Below are 27,195 nucleotides of genomic sequence, written 5' to 3' on the forward strand. Positions count from 1 at the left end.
GGTGCTGTCTCATCAAGACAATGCGCCGTGTCACAAATCATTGAAAACATTAAAACAATGGCAAAATTGCATGAATTGGGCTTGGTATTACTTCTGCATCCACCGTATTCGCCAGATCTGGCCCCCAGCGACTTTTTCCTGTTCTCAGACCTCAAAAGAATGCTATGTTGAACAATAAAATCGAATTTTGCCAAAAAAAAATTGTTTTTCTAGGGTAGACCGGGAACTTTTCAATTGTCCTGTTATTCTATCTTCCATGATATGTTACAGACCAGGAAGTTCTCACTCCAGATTTGTGTTCGGAAAATGAATTGAAGTATATGAATTTGAACGAGCGAAAATTTCTGACTTCATCATTTTATTAAAAGAGTTTCTGTTAGATAGGAGAAAATAATTCATGGACTAAAAGGACCATCCTAATAGAAGAATTGTATCCAGTTAATTTTTTGTATTTTGTGGAATATAAACTCCTGAACAAGAAAATCTTTGAGTCCAACACAATCTCTTGATCAGTTTTCGAGATACAGAGTGTAGAAGTTGGAAAATGGCATTTTAAAAGTATACTAACTGAGAAGAAACTGCAACACCCAGAGGGAGCTGTTAAAATTTTGCTGCCTGGTTCTTCGCTGTATTCTCATGATAATATTATTGTTTCAGAACGCTGTAGAAAAAAGTTCATACATGTGTGTTCCCCTCCTTGGACCACACGTACTTAGTAATGTACATATGTAATTAGTTGATTCGAGTTCGTTCAGTGCGCTTGTTCTAATTGAAAATAATACAAAATGAATCCAAACAAATTGTTATTACTGCCTATACTGAAGTACAAAGAACTCGATGATCTCTTCAAGTGTGGTGTGTGTCAAATTCCATTGTTTTGCTTACCGGCTTATTCTTGCGACTCAGTCAAGAGTATCTGTAAAACGTGTTATGATGGATATTATCACTCTCGTTCGATCCAAGTGCCACCAGAATATGATAATGCCTTAGAACAACGTGTCTATTATGAACTAGCCTCTCTAACACCATTCCCCTGCTGTTTTCCACCTTGTGAAGCATATGTGGGTGGTGATTGCCAAACGATCGACCATATCTACAGCCACTGCAAATTCAGAAAAATTAGATGTCCTTTGGCGGTGTCTAATCGTACCTACTTAGTTATACCGGATGATGTTTGCAACTGGCAAGGTAGCACAGATGAAGAAATGGTACGGCATATTCTAGAAACTCACTCTAAATACATTCTTCACAATACTCCACCTTCAATAAATCTACGATTCTTGATTGGACCTATCCCACGTCGTCTGTACTTCATAATCCATAAATCTGATCTTATATCTTTGATATTGATTGAACGTTCCAACGATGGTTTCACAATCGCATTCAGACAGAATAGACCTGAGGAAGCAATTGACGTCTGCTATTACGAAATGATACCATCTGGAAAGGAAGGAAAGAGGTTATGGTCCTTTCTGTTCAATGGAACTATGTATGGCTATTTGACTAAGCTATCTAAACGGCAAGAGCTTTCGGATGAAGCTAGAATTATAGAACTTCATATCCAGAAAGTTGGTCAAAAGCCTTATCCAGATGGTTTCAAGGACCCACACCCCAAAAAATGGAAAGGAAAAGTTGTAGAAGAGGGGTTCGAAGTTATAGAAAAAATTGATCTTTTATCTCTAGGGAAAAATACCGGTGAGCCGAATTGTGGTGAAGCAACAGCAATATCAAAAGAATTACAAACTGCACCGGAATCAGAAAATAAAGAACAAAATGAAATGGAAGGATCAGCATTTGAAATAGTTAATGAAATAGTTAATGAAGTTTTTGAAATAGTTGATGAAGTTCCAGAACAGAAACTAACAGATCTATCGAAAAATAATTCAGATACAGAAGAATTCATAGTATTGTAAAGATGTAAAGTAAACTCACTATCATAAGTATGATACTTATGAGATATTGATACTTATGAGATATTAATCCCATAGTTTCGTAATTTTCGTTAGTCTGCTATGAAAAAATATTACTAAATAATTTATTTCAGTGTGGAAATATATGAGGTCGATCTAGAATTCAGATGCTTTCAAGCATCTGAATATCATATATTTCCACACTGGAATAAATTATTTAGTAATATTTTTTCATAGCAGACTAACGAAAATTACGAAACTATGGGATTAATATCTCTTGATTAATATTTTTTATATTGCTGTATGTCTCATATGTTTTATTTAGATAACATTTTCCCTTTTATTCATAAAAAGCTAGTTGAAATTCGATAAAATCGTTTTCGCATTTCTACTCTTTTATTATATATTATTATTGTCAATTTTATCAATCATATAATTTCATAACATTTATTTTCATCAATGGAAACGAAGTGTTTCTTGGACATGTAAGAAAAAGTTTAAACACTAAACAAAATGAAACAACGCACATTTGAACAGGACAAACATTCAAACTTGATCATAAATAAATAGGTACTCAATCTATCTTTGGAATTTTATTTTTCGCAATAATACTAAGCATGTTAATATTCTCTGCCATATTTCATGTAATAAATCGAATTTTTTATATTGTGTTGAAAAAATTGTAAAATATAGTTTTTAAAAATGCATTTTTTTTCATTTCTCAGTTTTTAACCTTTGAAATTAATGTATCCAATGAACATTTCTTCAGAATATTTCCTACAACTTCTCACAATTATTATGAAACTCTCTGGAAAGTAAACTGACATTTTTCATTTATAAGCTATGAAACTTTTTTATATCAAATTTTCAAGGGTTTAAAGGCAGAATTATCGCAAGTACCATTATTGTAAATAAAACCAAATTACAGGTAATTTGAACTTTTATTACAAATGAAACAAAACGAAACTCAATTTGAATAAAATCAGGTTATAAATATTTAAATACCTTTTTTTATTTCCATCCGATTTCGATTAAATAAAGTCAAAATGTTGCTTCAAGTTTATCTCAATCTAACTGTGAAATTCCAATAATAGTTTAGGAGAGGAAATAGGCAAACATTTTTGAAAATGTATTTTATGTCCTGCTACTCTAATTCTTTCATGAAACAATGGAATGTACAGACATCGGTTTCTACCGCTTTATTATATGTATAGATTATATTATTCTTATTGTATACCTAACTTTGAACGCTGAAGATAATATCTTGTTTTTCGTTATTGGAAAAAGTGGTGAGAGAAATACTGGCCATACATCATAAAAAGTATTTGGAATAAAGGGCAGCATTAACTTTTGAAGCTGTAGGTCTGTCTATAGCGGTTGAGATGAAATGTCCAGCAGCAATCAATTTTTTTAAATCAACACCAGTGTTCACTCCCAAACCGTGAAGCATATATACCAAGTCTTCTGTAGCAACGTTTCCAGTGGCACCTTTGGCATATGGACATCCACCCAAGCCAGATACTGAGGAATCGACTACAGTAACCCCTAAATCCAGTGCAGTGCAAATATTCGCAAGGGCTTGTCCATATGTGTCATGACAATGAATTGCTAAAGATTCTGGTTTTGTAGTTCTCAAAATATCTTTGATCATAGCATGAATTGTTTTCTTAGTTCCGACCCCAATTGTGTCCCCCAAAGATACTTCATAACATCCTAACTCTAACAAAGAGTTTACAGCTTTAGTTACAGCGGAGGGTTTTATGACACCATCGTACGGACAACCCACTACACATGATATATAACCCCTAATCTTCAAGTCGTGATTTTTTGCTAAATCCGCAATTTTTTTTATTCTGTCGAAACCCTCCTGCACTGAACAGTTAGTATTTTTCCTTGCGAAGGATTCTGAAACCGTACCAAATACTGCTATTTCCTTGATTCCTACACTTAGCTGGAAAAAGAAAATTGAAGTTGATTCAAACAGTCGATTTTTCTTATCTATAAACTTACAGCTGATTCGAGTCCATTTATATTAGGTACTAAAACACTGTAATCGATATCTTTTTTTTTCGAAATTCCTGCGTATACTTGAGTATTATCCGCCATCTGTGGGACCCACTTTGGACTAACAAAACTAAAAATAACTCAATTAGAAAACCAGAGAAGACAACTGTAAACTGTTACCTTGTCACTTCGATTGCTTTTAATCCGGTATCAGATAATTTATTAATAAAATCAATTTTAATTTCAGTCGGAACATTCACCGGTTCATTTTGTAAACCATCTCTGGGTCCTACTTCTACAATTTTCACTGCAGTCTGAGATTCCTAAAAGTCTTAAGTATAAGAAAACTACTTAAAGATATGAATAACTTACTGACTTCACTCATTGTTCTCAACACTGTCCATTTTGTGAATTTTTTAAGCAGTCCACTTGAGCGGAAAGGGCGAACCATTATTGTTTCAAATAATGTCACTAATTGGAATGATAAATAAATTGAAGCTTTGAAAGTTCGTTTACTGTTCGTTTACAGTACCATCTGATAAACAGTAATGACCTCGTGTTATCACTTGAAACCAATGTAAACAGTTTAAATCATTTCATTCGATTCAAAAGCTTGGCTTGGTGATCCATCTTGCGCAATCAAGAAAATCTAGGGAAGAAGAAACTTATTAGGAAAAACATCCATTAAAGAATTTTTCCGAAAAATTCAAATGAATACTTGATAGACATTGTCCTTAGAGGGCGCTGGTTGTCAGATTCAAGAATCCTAGAAGGGCTACTTACCCCATACATAGACTACCCCAGATACACTACCCCAAAAACGCTTTGCATTACTTTAGAGTTACAATGCGCTGTTGCCGATGTTTTATAACTAGTAATCCTTTCAATATCCTAAATTAAATAAAGGTTTAAATGAGCAGGTTGAAGTTGATTAGCAATAACAACTAAATTTTGAGTATCCACCTAAAGACTTTGAGTGCCGTTTCTTACTTCTCGATATTGATTATTCATTGCTCTGAATCTCAAATCTATTGATATGATCAAGCTTATCATCATCGAGCTGTCAAAGGACCAAAGTAAAGAAAAAACGAGAATGTTACATTTTTTGAAAAATTCGCTGAGTGATTAACGAAAAAATTGCCTGTTTCTAACAGAAATATTCTTATATTATATGAAGACTGTCGTAAACTGAATGCCTATTTGTTCTAGTTCGAATTGAAATTAGGTGAGTTCATCATAATAATTTTCTTTCATTATTCTAAATCTTAAAAAATATAATAGGTTCAAGATGAGAATCAATTCAACTAGGATGACTACACCTATAGAAGAAAAAATGGACCAAAAATTAAAAGTGAGAACTGGAATGGTATCAGTCAGTGATGGTAAAAGTAGACCCGTTCCAGTAAGGTTACATTTATCCATGGAAGTATTGAGGCTGCAAAAAGAGGAAATTGTTCCTCCAGAGAAGCCTCTAACTTCAAAAGTACTCATCTCCACATATACTTTAACAATTCACTAATTCTACTTCTTTTCAGGAGAGAATGGTACAAATTCGCAGACAGAAAGTAGGTGGATTAGGCCTGAGTATCAAAGGTGGAGCAGAACATAAACTACCCATTTTGATTTCAAGAATATATAAAAGTCAAGCAGCAGAACAAACCGGGGAACTATTTGTAGGGGATGCAATTATCAAAGGTACATAATAATTTTACCTTTCCATTTACCTCTAAAGGTACAGTACGTTTGTTATGTATTTTATCTTTCAGTTAATGGAGAATACATAACTGCATGCCCACATGATGATGCTGTAAATATATTGAGAAATGCAGGTGATTTAGTTGTTCTGACTGTTAAACATTATAAAGCTGCAACCCCATTTCTACAAAAGCAAGGTATTGTCTTTTATATCAATATTCTCAGACAAAAGAATATCTGATCTAATTTATGTCAAAGTTATAAATTCAAAAAATTATTGATTTCTTTATGTTTGTTCTGTTGATAGCTAGTGTTTAAAAAATATACATTTCACATTTTTCATACTGAATTCTGTTTAAAATTGTAGAGGAAAAGGAACAGGAAGACAACAATACTGAAGAAAAGGAGACCTCAGATGAAAGTCTCAAAGTTACAAATAATTGTAGCAGACCTAGCTCTTTGTATTCTGAATGCGATCAAGAACTGATGACACGCTGGATAGATATTGTAACTTTACCTCTCATGATGGCATATGTTACCAGATATATCTTCGGAACTGATAAATTGAGACCAAATTCTTTCGAAGTCAGAGGTCTCAATGGCATGAGTACTGGCATTATTCATTGCGACGATACAGCAATACTCTCACAATGGCTCAAATATATCACTGACAATATAATCGGACTTACTAATTTACAAGTAAGAATTTTATAATATTCATGACTACAGCTACAAATAAATTGATTTATCCTAAGCATGAAAGATCTCATATAATTATTTTCTCCAGATGAAACTTTATAACCGGAACTTCAGTGTATCGGACAAAATAGAATACATGGGATGGGTGAATGAAGGTGTACTGAATAACAACCAACCTTGGCAAAATTATAAACCTAGGTTTTTTGCTTTAAAAGGTACTGATCTAATGCTGTTCGACACACCACCGGTAAGTAGAAATAAATCTGCAAAGGCAGATAAAACATTATCTTTTATGAATAAAATTAATTTCATGGCATTCAGAATTGAATATTTCATTTATTCACACACAGACGTTAAACGATATTCACGTATCATCTTTTATTTGTAGTTGAACATAATAGATTGGGGTAAATGTCCCTTGATGTTCAAAGTGTATCAGACGATGTTTAGAGTTGTCAAAGATTCTGAAAATGTAGATGAAAGACAACATTGTTTTCTTGTACAAACATCTGGACAGGACTCTAGATATTTCTCAGTGGAAACGAGGCAAGAATTACTAAGAATAGAAAATGCTTGGCACTCATCGGTTGTTACAGCTGTTATGAAATTAGGTGTAAGTTATTTGCAGGTAAAAAACAACACGCTTATCATCAATTGACTCTCCTTTCAGAATAAAACATTCACAGTAAGCTGTAATGGAAAAACAGCAGGGTTAACTCTGGACTGGAATATAGGATTTTCTTTACATGAGGGCGACTCTAAAACTCCTGCATGGCAATATAAATTTTCACAGTTAAGGGGTTCCTCAGATGATGGTAAATCTAAGCTGAAATTACATTTTCAAGACTGTGAAACTAGAGCTATTGATACTAAGGTAAGATTTTGTTTTTAACAGTTCAAAATGTAAATTTTATTTTTTTCAAGGAATTGGAATGTTCCATACTTCAAAGTTTGCTGTTCTGCATGCATGCCTTTCTTACTGCAAAGGTAGCTTCTGTCGATCCTGGTTTTCTCTGCTCTATGATACCATAACCCTAATGTCCTGCCTTGGATCTTACCTAATTCAGTATCCAGAGCAGAAAATGTTGAAGCATATTATCGATAAGTTCCAATTTGGGGGGGTGAGTTTATTTAAATGCAAAATTGATTGATCATTTTTTCAGAATTGAATACGCTCAATACTAAGAGAATATTTGTCCATAAACTTTGTTTAACATTGGCAACTCCATCTTTGTAATCTCTGTAGTTACTCAAAGGTGAACTATTTTTTTTTGTATCAATTTTATTGATTTATATTCATGCAATCTTTCTTTTCGAGTGCTGAATCAACAGATACTGTGTAACCAAAATAAACATGATATTGAGGTTTTAGATAATGCCACCATTAAAAATTGAGAAAAAAAAACTAGAAAGAAGGAATTTGTGTTCTATTTGGACCTTCACCGCATTACTAGGCTAGAAGAGAACAGTATGTCTTTACGAATGTGAGGAGTTCAATTCCTGGACGGGGAAAATGTTTTTCTGATTTCAGGGATTCTTAAAATGGGAATTCTACCGAATACAAACAATTCTCCTATCTTGCTCAACTGAGCTTCTGTCTCATACGGAGAGTTGAGATTTACATATTAGTAAATATGTAGCTGAGTTTCATAACATCGAAGAGTCTTTCAGACTCTTCTAATTGTCATTTATATGTAGAATTTCGATTTAGATGGAGACATGACAAATTTGTCACTTCTTAAACAGGTATATATAAAAAATATATTACCAAGTTGTGTCAATCTTACATTTCCAAATTCATCTTATAGCGGATATTCATATTCTATAATATTATTATCTAAAACCTAAATGTCAATTTTTTCTGAGTCGAGTCTGTACGGTTTGAATAATTGTAATGATTCTTGATTCTACCTTTACCTTTTCATGTAATGAAATACAAAAACCTAAAGCCATCAAATAAAAATTAAAACTGATAAAAATGAACTTTGACATGACTGATATTAGAATCGAAATCTAATCTACTGATATTAAAAAAGATTCATAGAATTACTTTGATTTTAAACAAAAAAAAATTGTAATCATTACTTAAACTGAAATAATTGTCTTAATCTCTCATTTGCAATGAAACTGTACAATTGATGTGTAGTATCCTTATATTTGCGTGGAATAGCCAAAATACCTTCAGTTTTCTCCTAATACACAAATGCATGAAATAAATATAATGTAATAATGACCAGAATTCACCTCTAGTTTCAAATTATTTGAAACTGCTTTATATTAACCTTGACAACTGTTCTGTCTGGAATCTAAAGAAATGTATAAATTAGATGAAATGCACAATATCTACAAATATATGTAAAGTTGTAGTGAGAATGTTCCTTATTATAATATAGGTAAAATAAAAGTTGTATGTTTATATCGTCCCACGAAAAAATATCCAACAAATACTCTCCATTTTTTACATTTGTTCTACACAACAAACATTTAAACCTGTCATTCAGAATCCGAGCCAAAAACTAAATAATTAAATCTACAAGGTTATTAGTTTTGTTTATTCAATCTATTACTGAGATATTCGAGGATATTTGTCGTGGAACACTCAAAATCTGTCTATCAGATATGCTTGGGGGGCTAACTTATGAATTCAACATTTTTTTATTCATAAAAATTAACAATTACAGTTTGAATATAATGTTAAAATTTCTATAAAATCTAATTCCAAGTATATTCTGAAAGGCTTCCATTATATTTGTAACTCTTCCAATTTTAGAAGCAATTGAAAACTTTTGAGTTCGTGATAAAATATTACTATTTCATCATGTTCTCTTAATTGTTATTGAATACTTATAGTTTTAGAAATCCTTGACCCAATGGTTGGATGATGGTATTTTATTGTCTTCAACCAAATTTCCAAATGTACAGGGTTACCCAAAGAGTACTGTGGAATATATCTTAAAAATGTTTTGGAAAAGTAGGAGTTGATCATTTCTAGTTTTTATTTATTCAATTGTGGATTTTTGGGTAATACTGTACATTCAAGTGCATTTCTTGTTGAATTATTCTTCATATTTAAGTAAATATCTAGTCTAAATTTATTAATTGTTGACAATTAAAAAAGATATGAAATTATACTTTTAACATTATATGTGAATTTTGAATGATAATTTTGGGAATCTATAAAAACTAAATTGTAACTTCAAATGGTTGTGAGTATTTAATTGTTTCGAAAAGTATCGATAAAACTTGTCATTTGATTATATTTCTGTTATTTAAGACCAATATGTAGCATATCTTAAAGTACATTATTTATTACTTGTTGACTATGTGATTAAATTTATTGAGTAGAAATGGTTTTTTAATAATCTCTCCAACTTATTTTCAATGTTTGGCCCAAATTCTTATGTTAATTTTTTCCACTTTGGTAGGCTTCTGAGGGAACTCTTAGAACCCTTATACTGAAAGGTAACAAATGGGTAAAGATTTCAAATATATATAAAATTACTTCCAAAATTAAAAAATTGCCCCTCTGGTATATATTATTTATTTGAAAATACTGACATATACTATATAATTAGAACAATATTATGGACGGATAATTGAATATGATACAATAAGATACCATTTTATAAAAATCGATATAAAAGTTTATAAAAAATTAAACATTAGCTTCGTAATCAGTGTCTTTCTTGACTATTCAGATCTGTTCACACCTCTTTGCAGTCAATTTGCATACTTTGTCATTTATTAATGGTCATTCTCCTCAGAAAAATAACTACAAAATATTTACAATATCAGATCCCAGAGGTACAACAGTAATTCAGGATTAGTCGAAGAATGTCACTATGAACTAGCTTAAACATATTTGTATAAAACTAGATTCAACGATTTATAGCATATAGCTATCATCATTAAGGCCACAACAGTTCAATATTTGGTGACTGCATTTCTTCAAATATTTGATATTGCGAATAAACCACGAGCCAACAGTAAATCTGGAAACAAAAATTTTTAGAATATATGAGCATTTACTTTCATAAGAAATAATTCTTAAACTCACATTGTAAGCCATCCAAATCCAATCCATAAAGGCATAAAGTGTTGCTTCTAGCTGAGAATGACAATTTCACAATTACAACGAGGAAAATGTTATACAGAATATACTTACATAAATATAATAACCGTATATAAGCCAAATTCCAAATAATAATTGAAATAAAATAGCAATTCCAAACAAAATCAACCAAGGTAATAGCAACCCCCTAGTCATTCTTCTTAAACCTGCAACAAGAATGGCTGCAGACAATATCAGTGCCAACAAGTAAGTCAGCATTAATCCACCAATGTAACGCATAGCTGTTGAAGAAAAAAAAAATCAATCGTCAAATTATAACTCACTAGAATTCTTTAGGTGAGCAAAAGAAAAAAAATTGTCCTAATGCTACAATCCTAGATAGAAAGTCAACAAACAGAATAAATAATAAAAATTGTAATTTGGTATCAACATAATTGAAATATTTCATAAACGAATTCAGATGCAAGCAACACTTAATAAATAGACAAATACATAGACAGAGTAAATTTATTTCTTTGCTATATATTTTCTTAATATGCCTACAAATCATAAGTAAAACGATACTTACAGCCTCTAACATCAGTTTCAAATAAAGGATTATAGAGCTGGGTAGAATCTCCACCGGCCATATTAAAACTAATAAAAGTCATCAAAACCACGGACATGGCCCCAGTATAAAATGCAACAGCTTTGCATCCTGTTTTCAAAGCATCAATCCATATACATGGAGACCAACAAGAAGTTAATACAACCATTTTTAATATTATTACTAAATGTTATTCTTGATAGGATATCTGAAAATTTCGTTAGGACAGATTCAAACTAATTGAATTTCGAAGCACTTTTTGACCGGTTATCGTTTCATTTTGTTGATAAACAGTACCATGTCACACCCTCGTTAATGGGAAATTTATTAATCCAGCAAGTCTGAGTAATTCAAGTTATTTCCAGTGAAATTAAATTATGTCAAATTAGAATTGTTTATGCTTAATAGAAGCTATAAGTCAAAGTTGACAGTTGCATAGAATAGTGTAGAGTGTTATAATCTTGGATCACAGATTGATTTTAAGTTTGCTCCCGCTGTCTTCCTACATATTTATGTCTCAGTAGAGTTATGCTAATCTGAGGTGGAATATATTAAAACCATACATATTTATGTTCAAGGCGTTATGGGGATTAAACAGTACAATTTTATTATTCATTATTTCTACCCACATAATACCAATATATTTTCTCTGTACTCTCATGCATCTTTTTCTTTTCAAACTTTGGATTATAACGTCTAATGTGAAAATAATTCGAATTTAGGCGTGTTTAAAAGTTTCTCGTTTGGGTCCGAAACTTCGCCCTCGAAAAAAACCATCTTGAAATGGCGATAACTTTTTTCATCCCATCTGATTTAAATAGAACAGAAAAAACGCTGTTAAATCCGTGATATAATTTCAGAGATTTTAATATATAGGTACTTAACAGATTGACCCACAGACAAAAATTTAAAAAAACGCATTTTTACGTTTTGTTACTCTTTTTTATCGCCTACGCTTATTTTTTCAGATCGGTTTCTACTGCATTATTATATAGGGTATTCCAATTATCTCATAGAATACGATATTATTAATAATAATTCAAATCGGTTTTCCATTTATTTGATAATAGTTATTGCAATTTTGAAAAAATTGAAAACGTTTAAAATTATGTTAAAACGAATTTTTAAAGTGTACAGACTACTTAAACACATTGCTATTATAGAAATAATTCCACGTAAATGTTGAAAATCGCGGTAAAACCTGTTTAATAAATTACATTGGAAATTTAATGTACAAAAGGATGATAGGATAGTAAAATATGAATAAGAATAATTTTTTACTAGCTTCATTCTGCAATATATATTACATTCTTGCATATGTTTTTGTTCTGCAAATACATAATAATAAATCGGAAACTTTGCAGTCATATTTGTCTATCCAGTTTTGAGACTCAGTGTATTTTTTTTCATATTTTTTATTTATTTCATATCCAGATGATAATTATTACTTATTTATATTTATACCTTATGAGCATAAATAGAATTTGAATAAAGAAGAAAAACTAATATAGTGCAAATATCTGTTTATTGCCAAAAACTTATTGAATAAAAACATGTGAATGATAAAAACTTTTGAGGTAGTCAACATTTGAACGAGATTCAAAATTTTTTAATTGTTGATAGGAATTTAAATTTTCCTTTTCTTCTTAGATCCTCCATCAGATTCATCTTTAATATTTCTTTTCTTTTCGGAAGTATGATTTTCTGCCTTTAGTTTTTTACTATCTTTAATATCTGTCTTTTTTGTATCTTTTTGTTCTGTTTTGCCTTGACCCTTACCATCTTCTGTTTTCGATTTTGAGCTCTGCAGATACTTGGTGATATTGGAACTAACTTTAGCATTTGGTCGATACTTGGCGCAGTAAGTTTTAATATCATATTTTCTGCTTAGGCTGTAGTCTACCATAAAACGTATTTTACCAAATACTGGTCTTTCTTTAAATCCCTGATCGTGAATGCCGCATACTGACCACATTACTCCTGATAACAGGAAAAAATAAGGTTATTAAAGAAAAAAACTCCTCCGAAGAACATATCCATCTTACCAACAAAACCATTAGGATCACTTCCATCGATGCTATACTTATCATTGAGCCATAAGGCAGTCTCAATTGCTTTTTCAGGAGATTCTGTCCACTCTAATATTTTCTTACACCAATACATCCTCATATATCCTTGAAGTTTACCTTCAGTAACCAATTGGAACTGAGCAGAATTCCAAATTGGATCATGTGTTAGACATTGTTCAAACTGTTCAGCTGTATATAAATAATCTCTCTTATCGTCCCTAAAAAAATTCAAATGGTTGGTCCAAATTGAAAACAATGAAGTGAAGAGTTTCTGATAGGACGTGTTCAGCTTTTCAGAAAGAAATTACCTATGTAAATTCAAGGTGTCCTGGGCCCATTTATCTGCTCCTTGGAGGCTATCGTAGTTACTGTTGTACAGGCAGAAATTATCACATATTTCTTTGCGAATAATCGCTTCTTCCAAAAATCGTTCACACTGAGTTGTCCAAGTTTTCTTCAATTTAGATACCTCCAATGCGATTCTCTGAGCTGATATTTGACCTACAAATTATTGATTAAAATCTCCCAATTTTCCCTATAACATTCAAATTTCAACCCACCAAAATGTAACCAAGGAGACAAGTTAGACTGATGTTTTTTTGATGGTTCATTGCTGCTAATACCATAATATTGTAACCGTTCCAAGAGAAATGTTCTCAGCATCTCCAAACCACCTTCTTCTCCTGGTTCAGCCCATGTTATTTCTTCAACATGTTCTATTTCAAGCTTATCCCCTTTAGACCACTTCAGCTCTGATTTGATGATCTGAAGTAGAAATAAAACTTTAATAGACAAATTAAATTCTTGGTTAAGTATACTGTTGTTAATTTAAATTTTCAAATAATAATGCATTCCCCAATTTTTAATACAGTGGCTTACAAATGTGAGTTACTCACCAACTCTTTTGTTTCTTTTTGTTTACTGACTTGAGGGAATTCTGTCAAATAGGTTGGAAGCTGTTTCAATATTTTAGGACGAATGGATCTAGCTGCTCTTTCTAGTTTGTCCGAAGCAACCCAACATGGAACAATATTATGTGCATCAACCTACAAATCTCTATAAGATTTTTTATCTTATTCTCAGAGTACCAAATTACCTGAACAATTGCGACATTACTTGGAAGTGATTCCTGCAGCTTTTTTTGCCAATTTGTGATAATTCTAAGTGGAAAGAAATCACAAACCAAACATCCAATATCATTAGTTTTGATTATATCGACTAATTCCAATGGAGAGTTTTTCAACAGATAAAAAGGAATATTCAATTTTTCCAAATCTTTCTTCACATGGTCTAGGCCTAAAAAATTTAATAAAGCTATATACCCAGTTGAAATAAAATAAGAAAAAATAACCTTTTCTCAAAAACCCAGTCTGTCTTGTAGTAGGATATAGTTCTTTGAAGTCATCCAAAAAAAAACATACATGAAGAGGTACCTCATATTTAAAACATAACTTCTGTGCAAATAGAAGAGCCCAGTTATCATTAACTCTCGATTCCCTACTCATCCAATATATGATTCCTTTACTATCTTCCCTTAAATCTTCATATTTAGAAAGTAGTCTGCACCTGTCTTTTTTGAATTTGAATTCTTGTATAGATTTACCAGTTTCGCTTCTAGATTTAACTATATTTTTAGCAAATATTTCTTTAGCTAAATCCTTCAAAATAGTTGGAGCCATCTTCTTGTGTAAAATTATAGGTGCTTACGAAACTAAGAAAGAACCGGTTATAAATTTATTACACAGAATATAAGAGCACCAACACTCTATCCCAATATCTCAAATTTCCGTTCTGCAAGTTTGTTGTCATTTTTTTGTATATATTATGCACATAGAGTATTAATTATTGATAATCATAGACCTAATATCAAATATTTGATATTAGGTCTATGTTGATAATGAATATTAGTTTTTAATGTTTTCATGTTTTTATTGTTACTGAGATGTCCAAAAATACTGGTGTTTCCAGTGATAAGATTTTGTTTGATATAATTTAGGAGACACGAACTTTAAAGATAAACACATAAAAAAAATAAGTTCTAAAATATTTCTACAATAGACATTTTATATCTTATCCATCATTCACACGACCAGAATATTAGATTTTCTCTCACCCTAAATAATGTTAAAACTATATCTTTGTTATTATTTCAGGTTTTTTGGGTGAGAGAATTTTTTTACGGATGGTACGGATTTTTTTAAATTTTTATAACGGTAATTTCAGATTATCAGTGCAGCATCATTGGTAACACTGCTCAGTGCTCAATAATTGATGTCGATTGTCAATGCTCATGCTCAATGCTTATTCCATTATTCCACCTCCCTTATTTCTCGTTAAGAAGTGTACGTTGAAAAAGCGTTGTTTTTATGAAATTTCGAAAATGATAAGATCAAATAAATGTTGATGCAAAGTCTATACGCTTCTTAAAATTTATTTTCGTTCCTAGTCTCAATTACTTGTGGAATACTTCGCCTAGAATATTTTCATGTATTATTGTTTTGAAATTTGCAAGTACTAGTTGCTAACTGATTATTATGTTGTGAATATCGAGGAAAAATGGATTCAATGTTCAAGAATAGGAATAGACGTGGGCAATTTGAAGCTGGCCCATCTTATGAATCGAGAAATAATCAGGGTTATCGGAATCCACCCTCCTTTGAAAGGAGATTTCCTAGGGATCCTGAATATCAAACTAAAAGGACTACGCAGGCCTCAAAATGGCATGATAAAGAAGGACGGCAGCCTAAGGGAAATTATCGTTTATCAAGATCCAATTCAGGTTCTTCAGAGTCATCTTCGCTTCGTCTAACTGAATCTACCAAGTTTAAGAATTATGTTTGTCCTAACTGCAAACTTCCTTACAATTATATCATAAACAGTAATTCTCTAACTGGAAAAGTTCCACGAATTTTACCATGTAAACATACAATATGTGAAGAGTGTATCAAGAAAAGCATACAAACCAAAAATCACGTACAATGCACAATATGTTTGAATACCGAATTTGACAAAAATCACTTCTATGAATATAATCATTACATTCTAGGGCAAATAACATGTTCTAGATTCAATAAAGCTGTAATGGATTTTCCAAATATTGTACTAACATCAGATTCTAAAAATCGAACAAGTTCGGAAAATAAAAAGTTGGCTATTACTTCACACACCAATGAAAAATGTGGTTTCACAAGTTGTATGAATTCAGGAACAATTTCATGTACAGAATGTCGTGGAGTATACTGTGAAAATTGTGATGATGCCCTTCATAAGAGTGGCAAACAGTTGCAGTCTCACAAAAGAGTTCTGTTACAAAATGTAAGTTGCCTAATTAGTTTAACTAACTCATTTACATTAAATTAAATATATTGAAGGCCCCTTTAGTACTTCAAAGATGTCCAGATCATTCTATTGATGAAGAATTATTTTGTAATGATTGTGGTGTAAATTGTTGTTGTTACTGCATTCTGGAGAAGCATGAAGGTCATTCTCGAAGTTATCTAAGTCGTCTCAATGATGAGGAAGAAGTTGCACTGAAAAATGCTTATGAAAACGCCAAAATAAAGAAGCAACAACTATTGGTTTCTTCTTGGAAGGTTTCAAAAATGGAACAAACTAATATGGTAAGTTATTTTAATCTCTATTCCTTCAAATTTATGTTCGTACAGTTATTTTCATTTCTGCTTTTGAATCTACTGAAGGTAGTGAAAACATTGTGATCACTTTTGGGATGACACAAATTTTGGCTCTCTGTTTTCAAAATTTCCACTTTCATTTCAGACCATCCCCAGCAACTTAAGTTTAGATTTTTCGAAGCACGGTATGCTTTGTTCATGTGGAAATGTAACTAATTCCATTCAACTAATATAAACAATTCATATTTTAAATGACCGAGTTCTTCATAAGTTAATTGACCCTAAACTAAATATTTTAATAACAATTTTTCTTTCAAGATGTCTGACCTGGAGATTGAAATTGCTCAACAATTCGCAGACATTCATGCTCAGCTTTATTTTATGGAAAAAAATTTGTACCAACAAGCAAAACAGATGCAAGACAGCCATTTCTGCCTGGCGGGTTTGACTGAAACTATCAATTCAAATATTCAAACCATAGATAAATTGATAAATTATGTAGAAGAACGTAAGACTGTCAAGTACAACATGAAAATGTTGTTGTATAAACTCAAAGATATGGAAAACTTGCCGACAATTCTCATTTCAAGTGAAACTGTTGAAAAACCCAAATTAGTTATTGATGATACTGTTAAGGATTTAGAGAAATATGTCATGCTTGAAATTCCGGACACAGTCACTTTTGAATTGATTAACACTGACGAAGTGCCAAAGGAGTACCAAGAAGAAGAAATGAAGCAAGCCAAGATTGAAATAGAAGCTCAATCTTCTCGATCCAAAAGTTCAATTAACACTGAAATCTCTAATAATTCAAGGTCTAGGCAAAATTATGAAGTGAGAGATAATGATTTCTTTAGAAGACAAGCAGTGTATGTAACACACATAAATTCTTTGGACTCGTTTTATGTTCAGCTCAAAGAAAATGATAACAGATTCAAACAAATGGAGCAAGAAATAAGAAATCACATTAGTACAATGCTATTAGGGGTGGGAGAAGTGCATATGAAAGAACTTTACTTAGCAAAAGGAATTGGCGATAAAAACAAGTGGTGTCGAGTAAGAGTCATGGAAAAAATTGGGGAAAAATATAAGGCGAAGTTTATAGATTTTGGATATTCATCGATTGTCACTAAGGATGAATTGATATATATATCTTCAAGTCTTGCTAGTAAAAAACCATTTGCTTATGAGTGTAGACTGGACAATCCTTCTCATTTCCAATGGCCTAAAGATACACATCTAGAACTGGCAAAGTTCCTAGATATTAATAAAGAATTAGATATGGAAACTAAAGAATTTTCGAACAATATCAGAACAGTTGTTCTAAATATAAACACTTCGATAGGAGGCTCATGTTCAGTTACTGAATTACTTATATTTGGCTGTGATGCTTTGAGAAAAGGTACCAAAATCCCTGAGCCTATGAAAGAAAACCTCAATTCGAACAAAATACATGATAATAGCGATGTTTACATAGTAAACAATTCATATGATGTTTTTCTAAGATATGTGTTTGATCCATGGCATATATACATTCAAAAATCAAATTATGAAAAATCATTCAACAATTTGATCAAACAAATGACTGGTTACTACAGTAAGACTCAATGTGATATTCATCTTCCAATTAAAAATAGCTATGTTGTTGTAAATTATCGCACTAAATATTTTGGTGAATGGCACAGGGCAAAGATTTTAGAAGTTATCACCAAGAAAAGAATTGTCAATGTATATTTAGTGGATATTGGAGAATATATAAATGTACTGTGGAAAGATATAAGAAAACTTTTTGAAGGTTTCAAGAAATCAGAATGCTTTGTTGTTTGTGCTAAGTTGGCTGATGTTGCTCCTCTAACTAATAATGACTGGACTATAACTGATGAAGTCGCTATTAGACAATTCTTTGAGAGTTTTTTAAAGAGAAATGTAAAAATGAAGATATTAGTGAGTCACAATGATCCTTTAGAAGTAGTTTTATTTAAACCTGAAGAAACGTTTGATGTGAATCTAAATGCAGAACTAGTGGAGAACAATTTCGCTTTATCCTCAGGAAAATTAACAGATACAAAAATATGGCTTCACAACGAAGAATATGAAAAAAAAGAAGAGAATAATTTCTTATTTTTCAAAGATGATACAGATGATGAAGATTGTGATACTGAAATGCGTGGTCCCATACAGCAGGTAGAAATCATACATTTCGAAAATCCAGATTCATTTTTTGTCTCGTTCGTTTCCAAAAAAGCAAGTGCTGAAAAACTGCATGAAGAAATGCAAATTCATTATAAATCATTGAAGCACCATCCTCAAGAAAGAAATTGGAAGGTCAATGATAAAGCTGTGATATTCGATGAATCTGATAAGATGTATTATCGGGGCATAATACGTGTGATAGATGGAAATGAACACTGTGTACATTTTCTAGACAAACCTGGATATTTATGGGTTGGTACTGAAAAACTAAGAATCATCCAACCTTACTTTATGAAAAATTTTCCCAACACTGTCTTTAGATGCCACTTAGTAAATATTAAGCCAGCTGGTGATAGTAACAAATGGAGTAATTTATCTGTTGAATGGTTCCAAATGTTGTTTAAAAAACATCAAGACATTTTTATAAAGAAAATTGCTGATGATGAATCGAAATCGTCTATGCCTGTAACTATTTGGTATTCTAAAATTATACAAGGAAGTGCCTTAGAGCCTTCATATCGTAAGTACATTTCTATTGATAAGAAAGTTGTCGAAGCTGGGTTAGCTTTTTGGGTCCCCAATGCAGTACCCCCAGAACCCAGTCTCCCTGATAAAGAAGAAACCACTACTGGCAGTGAACCGGATTCAGAATCAACTACTACCACATGTGATGAATGTGATCATAAGTCGTCTGATACTGAAACAACTGACTCAGAAGCAACAGTTATTCCCAAAATAGGGGAAGTAAAGTTCATTGATGTCAAACATTGGTTATCACCTTCCAAATTCACTAGGAGAGAATTTTTTGCTTATGTTACATGTGCAGAAAATGAAGGATATCTCTACATTCGAGAGGAAGAATTGCAAAAAAGTTACGAGGATATGCAGCAGAAGATAACGAAGCATTTCGATAATATACCATTTTCTCCTTTTGTACTGAGGGAGGATCAGATGGTGACAGTTCGTAGTGAAGGATTTTGGTACCGAGGGGTTGTTTTATCTGTGATTAATAAAAAAACAGCTAAAATAATGATGGTTGATTTTGGTAGTGATCATATTGTTGAAATAAATGATCTGCGTAATAAAATAATGTACCCCAAAATACCAATCATGGTCTCTAAAATAAAATTATACGATATTCACTCAAAAAATAAAGGATGGACTCTTTCTGAAATTGAGACTCTCCTCAGCACAGCACCTCCATATGGAAAAATTGTAATGAGAAGTAGTCTGAGTGATGCAATACCCTTAGCTGATGTTTATGATACGAAAGGTGTTTGTTTAAGTGATAGACTGGTTGCATTGTGTCCAAATCTGTATAGGTTGGTAAACATGCCAAAAATTGTTACTAAAAATGAAAATATTGAAGTTACCAATGAAATTGTCCAAAACTATTCAGAGTCACAGTCAAAAGAAAGTGATGAATCTTGTGAAATCATTCCCTCAGATTTTATGTCAGATGTAGAACAAATCAGAAAATTAGAAGAGAATATGGAGGAGATGCCCATTGATCCAACCGATGAAGAAACAAGTGAGGAAGAAGAAATAGAAAAAGACTCTTCAGAACAAGAAGATGCAGAAGATTCTGAACAGGTGGAAGAGAATGCTATTCTTGAATCTGAAGGAGAGGAAGAACATGGCGACTTGATTGCAGATGAAGTTGTTCCGAAGCGCTTTAATTATGCAGAATTGACAAAAGCTACTATGGAAAGGGATATAATTTCTGTTTACGATTATAAAACGATATCCTTTTATCATCCTGATGAAAACTCCACAGAAACAGAATTTGAAACTTTAACCAAATCGATCAGAGATAACATTGAAGATGTGGAACCTTTGAGTAAGGCAGAAATTGGACAGCCTTGTTTGTGTTTGTTTGAAGAGGATAACCAATGGTATAGGGCAAAAATTACTCGAGTAGATGCACTAGAATGTGGATATGTTTCAGTGATCTATGTTGATTATGGTAATTTTGAAGTTGTTAAGTTTTCTAATCTCAAAACCATAAAATCAGAATGGCTAGAATTCCCGGTGAGATTTGTTGATGCTATAATTGATTACAAATTATTACAGACTGATCAAGAAAATGTGTTGTTGAAGCATATTCAGTCATTAGCTGGAAAAACTAAATACATTGAAATCATTTATGATGATCCAGTTATTATTCATGTTTATAATGAGAATGATGATACTTTCCAGCTTTATTATGATGCATTCATAAAGAATGGTATAGTTCAAATTTAAAATTCTATGTAGTTAGTTAATTGTCTTTTTAGTGTGTCTCACTCTGAAATTGTTGTTTAAGTTTTTTTTATTATTTGAATCGATGTTCCTTCCTAGAATAAATATAGAATAAATTCTTCCGTATCAATGTTTTTTTTTAATCACCTCTTTCACTTTATATTTATGGGACAGTTTGTAGCCATCTTTTATAGAAATCGATAATTTTTCCTGAGAAAAACAGAAAACGTTTCAGTTTTTGGAAATTATTAACACTCTTAGTAACATAAAAATTCTCAAAAACACTTTTGCTTTTATTGTTACTTTCTATTATTCAATAAAAATTTTCGGTTGGGTGTAAAGCCATATTTTCTAAAATACTGATGAAGGATCAAAATAAATTGAAAAGCCATTATCAGATAGGTGATATCAATTAGTTTTTGAACAACATACTCTTCTTATGATAAAAACGTTTTTCTTTTGAATGGAAAAAAAATTTCAAGGAGTAAATCCATTCAGTAAATTATCAGAATTTAAAAATAATTGCTAACATTTTAGCTTTACTACATTAAAACTCTGAAATCCATTTGTACAATTGAGAATATCGGTGGATTTAAATATATTTAATGGAACTAGCCTCACACATTTATATATAAAAATAAATTACTTAAGAACTATAAGATTGTGTATAAAATTCAATTCTAAAAATATTAAGTAGTTTCTACATTCTTGAGGAATTGCACTTGAAAAATCATTCTGATCTAAAGCCAGCAAACACTTTGGTATTTAAACATTTTTAGTATCAATCTATTCGATTGTGCAAAGATGGGACTTGATTAAAAAACTTTCAACAACCTCTCATTTGTCAAGTGTCACAAATTTACTATTGATGGAATTTTATATAAGGGTGCCCAGCTTTTAACAAGCCTATTCTTCGAAATGAACAAAAAATTCAATAAAAAAATTTATCGATGTTTTTATGCATAGAAATCTCTAGGATGACCATTTTGAGTTTATAATTATCACTTAATAATTTTGTACAACTGGATATTCTAAAATATCCAAGCATTACTTGAAATAGGGTTTCAGTTCTTTTCAATTGGTAATCTGTCTTGCACACATTAAATGCTGAATGTTGAACTGTAAAAATGCACCCTTAAAATGCGTTCAAACTTAAAATAAATAATTTCACCATTCACCAATAAAAAGTATATCGTTTCGAATTAACCAAAGTGCAAACTTGCAAATAAGAATCTTATCAATCTATGTCTTCAGATTTAACCTGTCCACTTCCATTTCCTGAAGTAGTGCATCCCATTTTCAACATATAAGGTATCACACTATTGATTTGTACTTGTCCAAGCAAGCTTGAGAAAAATAGTTCCTCTATTATGGAAGAATCAAGACCTCTTAGTGGTGAAAGTCTCAAAATAAGCCTAAGGAAGATCATAATTGTATTATGATATACTAAAGATAAATAAGTTTCAACCTACCTTATGAACCTATTGTTATCGTCAGGGTAACTGGTAGCCATATGATTTTTGAAAGCTAAACATGCTTTTTCTTGGAGATTCTCCAATTGCTTCTTCAAGAGCAACTCTGGTTGATCCGGTGAAAATAAACTTATTATCTTCAAATATGCATATTCATGGTCATTTACATTTAATTTACTCATTGCACTAACATAGTCTTGAAGTTTAAGAATGTGATCTGTTACTTGTTTCACTTTGTTTGCTGGCATTTTGTCTTGAGCAATTGAAGCATGTAAATGACTTATTAATGCAGATAATATCGTAGCTAACGATAACATGTGTGAACATTGTGCCAATCCAAGGATAAAGAGCTCACCCCAACAATTTTTCAGAAGAGATATTTGGACCTCTGAACTGGAAAAAAAATCGGATTCAGCAAAAAATTAAATTGAATATGGAGCAATCAATAATGTCAACCATAAACTCTTCTTAACTTTCCTTCAGAATTCACAAATGATCAATAAAGCAAACTCATAATATTGAATATATATATATATATGTATATATATATATATATATATATATATATATATATATATATATATATAGTATTTTCTTTATTTGGAAGTGTCAGGTTTTTAACTTCCAAATAAAGAAAATACTATTGACTATTAAAAAGCAGGTAAATAACATGATCAAAATATATATATATATATATATATATATATATATATATATATATATATATATATATATATATATATATATATATATATTCAAAATCTCAATGATACCTTTCGGTGTTTGGGTAAATATTCAATGAACATGTGTTTTGAATATGTCCAGAAATATTTACATAAAAATTCAATTTAAAGAAGAAAACATGTTTTTTTCAACTCAAATAATGATTACCTTAAAATTTGAAATGCTGGAATACTTTTCGCCCAATGAACTGACAAAAATAGAAGTCTGGAACCAGTTTCACAAATATAATGAATATTAAGATAAGAAGGCACTGTTCCAGGTATCTGTAAATTGAAGGCAACGTTCTGTTCTAATAATATAGGACCCTCGTAATCCTGGCATCTATCATCATGTGAAGAAGATAAATCACTATCTAAATATTGCAGTCTAGCCATAGATTCTAAGGCTTTTGAAATCATCTGTTTTTCTCTTGCTGCCATTATGGCAGCACCTGTTTCCTCATTTCCATTATTAGTGCTATCTGAAGACAGCTCGTCATCATTACTAGGCTGACTAGGAGATAGATTAAATGATAAGTCATTAGTGGCACTGGCTAAAAATTAAACACACATTAGTACAATTTAGTTAACTTGTTAATAGAACCACTACCTATTCGTTTCTGTAGAAACTGAAACCCAATTTCACAAGGGGTAAAATTGGATGCTAGATAATTAGGACTCTCAAAAGTTAAATCTTTTTTTATAAATATTTTTTGATTTGATTGATTGGTACTGAAATTATTCAGTGAATGATTATATTCCTTCTTATCAATAATTGGTTTTCGTTCGTGTTGAACAGCTAAAAACATTGTATTTAGTAGAGAATTAATCAATATCAATTAAATATTACAATCGCTCCTCATTCCACAAGATAAACACTTCTGTAATCGGCAATATTGGCACCTATTTCTGTGATGTTTAGTCACCTCACAATTTTTATTCCCTCTGCACTGATATCCAAGTTGTTTTCTGATTGACCTTTTGAAAAAACCCTTACATCCTTCACAACTAATTGCTCCATAGTGACGGCCCGAGGCTCTGTCTCCACAAACAACGCATAATTCGACTAAAAATTAATAATACTCGTTATATTACAAGTCTTTTCAAGATTAATTACTCACTTTGTTCCATGTCCATACTGGTGCTCCAGATTTGTAATGTTCAAGTTGCAGCCTTTACCTTCAATGTTTCAAAATACAAATTCTAGATAGGTGTTTTTTATATGAAAATGTAATTATTCAATCGATAACTTGACCTTTTTTTCGATTTATAAATAATGTGTTTGATTGTTTAACATTACCAAGGTTCATGAACTTTAGGCATATCACCATAGAACTACGTAAAAACACCTGAACCAGGTTGATCTATCGTATCTATGAGAAGACAAGTACACAAAACACAACGTTTTATTTAAAATTTTACTTGAACAGAAATTAATGTAGTATCGCTTATAAAGAATTTGGATTGGAAAAATGTCTACAAATACCATACATTATATAAAAAAAAATCTATCAAAATTTCATTTTTTACGTTGTTGTCCTGCTTCGATGAAGTATGGAAAATCTGTGATAATCTATGGTTCAATATATCTATGAATTTATTTAGTTGCCAAATAATAATTTCATATTAAGAATTTTATGAAAGAACGTTTTATAATCTTCTAGTGGTACGATATTCGCTGAAATTTGAATGAACCTTCTTATCGCAATTCTGATACGATATATTCTAACCATAAATGAAATATGTTATTTCTAATCTTCGAATACTGGAAATTTCTTACTACCGATATTTTGAACTTTCAGCAACACCGAAGACTTGATTGGTAACGTGAATTTGGGGCCTAAATAAATCGAAAACCGAAAGTTCCGTACAATATTTCATTTGAAGAGAGAATGTCTCAGCAGTGGTCTTCTAAAAATTGTACGGTTTTCATATAAGATATGTTAATTGTGATATTCTTCACTTAATTCAAACGTCAAGCTGATATTTGATTGAAAAATGTTAACAAATACTATGTTCTATTTCAAAGTGATGAGATATTTATTCATTACTTGGGCACTTGACGATATTTTTCAAAAATATATTTTTTTTTTAATCAAAGTGTGCTAGGGCTGAAAATTTTGATATAACTCATTTTTTGATGCTTCATGATTATTGACACAAGATTTGAACAAAATATGATGATTAATATCTCATATATCAAATTTTTTGAAAATATAAAAACAGTTTTGAAACTTCTAATATACGATTCTCAGAAAATTTTGAACCCAGCCTTATTTTATAACTTACTACAAAGTCCAATAAATTAAACAAAATTCAAAAGAAAATTTGTAAAACAAATCTGTTTGCTTCCAAAAGAGCTCAATTTCGAGATATTTAGAATTAATCACTTGAGTATTTGGCCATTAGCCATCTATCCGTATCTAACTGAACTAATTATTTTCGCGGCCCAACACGTAAAGAATCCTTTGATCGGAATCGCCTCACTATAACCGGTTCGAGCTACTCTTCCTAGAGGGCACTATCGATCGCTCTTCCAATGTATTTACTCATTACATTATAACTTTTAGCTTCAATTAGCGAAGATCTCTAATTGATTGAACTGAGGCATTACTAGAAATTGACAGCTTCTCTTTTTTCACTTTGACTAACAAAGAATTTGCTGTTTCATTTTTTTTAACATCATTATTGTCAATATTAGGACAGCTATTTTCTTTGTGGGTCCCGAAGCGCTCTATAAAATTTGCTGAATTAATAAATTTTATGACGGGTCCATAATTATTAGATTTGTTTGATTTAAGTAATAATTTTCCATATTTTTCAAAATCTTTGAGCATATCATTGTATTTATTTTGAAGAGGAAATATATTATTATCCAAAAAATTTCTTCCTTTTTCAATTTGTAGTTCCAAAAAATCATCGATTGTTAAATTATCCATTTCGTCATTAATCCAAATGAAACCTATTATTTCAGAATACAATAACTTAATTCATAAAATTATTCAATTATATACATGATTACTATTAATCAAAAAATTAAATGGCGTCCCTGTATAGTTTAGATTATTCTTAAAATGAAAACTTATCGGCCAGCCCCCATTATGAATTTTTTTCGCATCCGAGGACAAGCGATCACAGCGACAAATTTTCAGTTCATTTTGTCCAACTTTTGCGGAAAAAGCCTGAACTAACGCAAGAATCGCCTACTAAATTCAAGCCTTGAAAATTTCATGGGTCTAGACCTAGGAAATTTCTCGAATTTTTTGAACTGGTGGAGTTATTTATTTTTTCCTCATATATTTTTCACGTTTTTGTATTCCATTAATAATAGTATGATTTTCATTCATTGTGATCCTCAGAAATTGGAGTCTGATTCTAGCAATTCTCAAATTTTAGGATAAATTTTTCTACTTTAATTTGGTCACTTTTCACTATGTATTTCGAAACATAGCCAGACATTCCAATTTTAGTGGAAAATCGATAATCCAATTCAATTAAAAAAAAAACTTCATGTCCGCATATTCCTAAATTAATAATATCGAAATCCACCTCAAAAACCAGTTTAAAAAAAATCGAGAAATTTCCTAGGTCTAGACCCATGAAATTTTCAAGGCTTCAATTCAGTAGGCGATTCTTGCGTTAGTTCAGCCTTTTTCCGCAAAAATTGGACAAAATGAACTGAAAAGTTGGCGCTGCGGTCGCTTCTTCTTGGATGCGACCAAAATTTCGAAATGTGAAAAATTTGGGGTTGGCTGAAAAGTTTTCATCAAAAGAATAATTTTAATGCGTATACGGGGGAGACTAATTAATTTTAATTCAGAAAGAATTATGTCACCATGAAGGATGTCCCCACCCCAGGTGAAGATGGTGGTGATAGAGCATGACATCGAATAGAAAAAT

At 31.3% G+C, this 27,195-nt stretch overlaps 6 protein-coding genes across 6 annotated transcripts; 2 read left to right on the forward strand and 4 right to left on the reverse strand.

Moving 5' to 3' along the window:
• Nucleotides 1–2,832: 2,832 nt before the first annotated feature.
• LOC123685712 (hydroxymethylglutaryl-CoA lyase, mitochondrial) lies at nucleotides 2,833–4,426 on the reverse strand. Its single transcript, XM_045625537.1, has 4 exons — nucleotides 4,291–4,426; nucleotides 4,095–4,237; nucleotides 3,921–4,044; nucleotides 2,833–3,861 (listed from the first exon to the last, which is right to left on the reverse strand). Exons 1-4 carry the CDS (start codon nucleotides 4,363–4,365, stop codon nucleotides 3,223–3,225), a joined length of 981 nt encoding a protein of 326 aa, XP_045481493.1. The 5' UTR covers nucleotides 4,366–4,426; the 3' UTR covers nucleotides 2,833–3,222.
• Nucleotides 4,427–4,995: 569 nt separating this feature from the next.
• LOC123685711 (gamma-1-syntrophin) lies at nucleotides 4,996–8,735 on the forward strand. Its single transcript, XM_045625536.1, has 9 exons — nucleotides 4,996–5,139; nucleotides 5,196–5,397; nucleotides 5,450–5,609; nucleotides 5,681–5,806; nucleotides 5,977–6,308; nucleotides 6,397–6,555; nucleotides 6,697–6,921; nucleotides 6,979–7,182; nucleotides 7,233–8,735. Exons 2-9 carry the CDS (start codon nucleotides 5,203–5,205, stop codon nucleotides 7,338–7,340), a joined length of 1,509 nt encoding a protein of 502 aa, XP_045481492.1. The 5' UTR covers nucleotides 4,996–5,139; nucleotides 5,196–5,202; the 3' UTR covers nucleotides 7,341–8,735.
• Nucleotides 8,736–9,833: 1,098 nt separating this feature from the next.
• Nucleotides 9,834–11,388, reverse strand: LOC123686167. The gene is made up of 4 exons (XM_045626169.1): nucleotides 10,949–11,388; nucleotides 10,474–10,661; nucleotides 10,366–10,416; nucleotides 9,834–10,300 (listed from the first exon to the last, which is right to left on the reverse strand). The coding sequence occupies exons 1-4, from the start codon at nucleotides 11,133–11,135 to the stop codon at nucleotides 10,217–10,219; spliced, it is 510 nt and encodes a 169-aa protein (XP_045482125.1). The 5' UTR covers nucleotides 11,136–11,388; the 3' UTR covers nucleotides 9,834–10,216.
• A 1,086-nt stretch (nucleotides 11,389–12,474) lies between these two features.
• On the reverse strand, nucleotides 12,475–14,870 carry LOC123686501 (deoxyribodipyrimidine photo-lyase-like). The gene is made up of 7 exons (XM_045626688.1): nucleotides 14,387–14,870; nucleotides 14,132–14,331; nucleotides 13,932–14,081; nucleotides 13,596–13,800; nucleotides 13,344–13,536; nucleotides 13,012–13,253; nucleotides 12,475–12,946 (listed from the first exon to the last, which is right to left on the reverse strand). The coding sequence occupies exons 1-7, from the start codon at nucleotides 14,712–14,714 to the stop codon at nucleotides 12,594–12,596; spliced, it is 1,671 nt and encodes a 556-aa protein (XP_045482644.1). The 5' UTR covers nucleotides 14,715–14,870; the 3' UTR covers nucleotides 12,475–12,593.
• Nucleotides 14,871–15,295: 425 nt separating this feature from the next.
• LOC123686500 lies at nucleotides 15,296–21,231 on the forward strand. The gene is made up of 3 exons (XM_045626687.1): nucleotides 15,296–16,350; nucleotides 16,407–16,655; nucleotides 16,986–21,231. The coding sequence occupies exons 1-3, from the start codon at nucleotides 15,592–15,594 to the stop codon at nucleotides 21,102–21,104; spliced, it is 5,127 nt and encodes a 1,708-aa protein (XP_045482643.1). The 5' UTR covers nucleotides 15,296–15,591; the 3' UTR covers nucleotides 21,105–21,231.
• A 457-nt stretch (nucleotides 21,232–21,688) lies between these two features.
• Nucleotides 21,689–24,691, reverse strand: LOC123686502 (nuclear receptor subfamily 2 group C member 1-like). Its single transcript, XM_045626689.1, has 6 exons — nucleotides 24,417–24,691; nucleotides 24,146–24,361; nucleotides 23,906–24,094; nucleotides 23,465–23,849; nucleotides 22,574–22,966; nucleotides 21,689–22,516 (listed from the first exon to the last, which is right to left on the reverse strand). The coding sequence occupies exons 1-6, from the start codon at nucleotides 24,430–24,432 to the stop codon at nucleotides 22,339–22,341; spliced, it is 1,377 nt and encodes a 458-aa protein (XP_045482645.1). The 5' UTR covers nucleotides 24,433–24,691; the 3' UTR covers nucleotides 21,689–22,338.
• Between the last annotated feature and the right edge of the window lie 2,504 nt (nucleotides 24,692–27,195).

The sequence above is a fragment of the Harmonia axyridis genome, chromosome X, assembly GCF_914767665.1.
Source record: "Harmonia axyridis chromosome X, icHarAxyr1.1, whole genome shotgun sequence".
NCBI lineage: Eukaryota > Metazoa > Arthropoda > Insecta > Coleoptera > Coccinellidae > Harmonia > Harmonia axyridis.

Coding starts and splice junctions, on each gene's coding strand:
- LOC123685712 (XM_045625537.1), bottom strand. CDS start 4,365: ATGGTTCGCCCTTTCCGCTCAAGTGGACTGCTTAAAAAATTCACAAAA. Junction 4,238..4,290: donor TGTTGAGAACAATGAGTGAA/GTCAGTAAGTTA, acceptor TAAGACTTTTAG/GAATCTCAGACTGCAGTGAA. Junction 3,862..3,920: donor TAAATGGACTCGAATCAGCT/GTAAGTTTATAG, acceptor TTCTTTTTCCAG/CTAAGTGTAGGAATCAAGGA.
- LOC123685711 (XM_045625536.1), top strand. CDS start 5,203: ATGAGAATCAATTCAACTAGGATGACTACACCTATAGAAGAAAAAATG. Junction 6,309..6,396: donor TCGGACTTACTAATTTACAA/GTAAGAATTTTA, acceptor TATTTTCTCCAG/ATGAAACTTTATAACCGGAA. Junction 6,556..6,696: donor TGCTGTTCGACACACCACCG/GTAAGTAGAAAT, acceptor TTTTATTTGTAG/TTGAACATAATAGATTGGGG.
- LOC123686167 (XM_045626169.1), bottom strand. CDS start 11,135: ATGGTTGTATTAACTTCTTGTTGGTCTCCATGTATATGGATTGATGCT. Junction 10,417..10,473: donor TATACGGTTATTATATTTAT/GTAAGTATATTC, acceptor TGTCATTCTCAG/CTAGAAGCAACACTTTATGC. Junction 10,301..10,365: donor GGATTTGGATGGCTTACAAT/GTGAGTTTAAGA, acceptor TTTTGTTTCCAG/ATTTACTGTTGGCTCGTGGT.
- LOC123686501 (XM_045626688.1), bottom strand. CDS start 14,714: ATGGCTCCAACTATTTTGAAGGATTTAGCTAAAGAAATATTTGCTAAA. Junction 13,537..13,595: donor GTCTCCTTGGTTACATTTTG/GTGGGTTGAAAT, acceptor AATAATTTGTAG/GTCAAATATCAGCTCAGAGA. Junction 13,254..13,343: donor GACACCTTGAATTTACATAG/GTAATTTCTTTC, acceptor GAATTTTTTTAG/GGACGATAAGAGAGATTATT.
- LOC123686500 (XM_045626687.1), top strand. CDS start 15,592: ATGGATTCAATGTTCAAGAATAGGAATAGACGTGGGCAATTTGAAGCT. Junction 16,351..16,406: donor AAAGAGTTCTGTTACAAAAT/GTAAGTTGCCTA, acceptor AATATATTGAAG/GCCCCTTTAGTACTTCAAAG. Junction 16,656..16,985: donor AAATGGAACAAACTAATATG/GTAAGTTATTTT, acceptor TTTTCTTTCAAG/ATGTCTGACCTGGAGATTGA.
- LOC123686502 (XM_045626689.1), bottom strand. Junction 24,095..24,145: donor TTGTGGAATGAGGAGCGATT/GTAATATTTAAT, acceptor CAATGTTTTTAG/CTGTTCAACACGAACGAAAA. Junction 22,517..22,573: donor GATAACAATAGGTTCATAAG/GTAGGTTGAAAC, acceptor GATCTTCCTTAG/GCTTATTTTGAGACTTTCAC.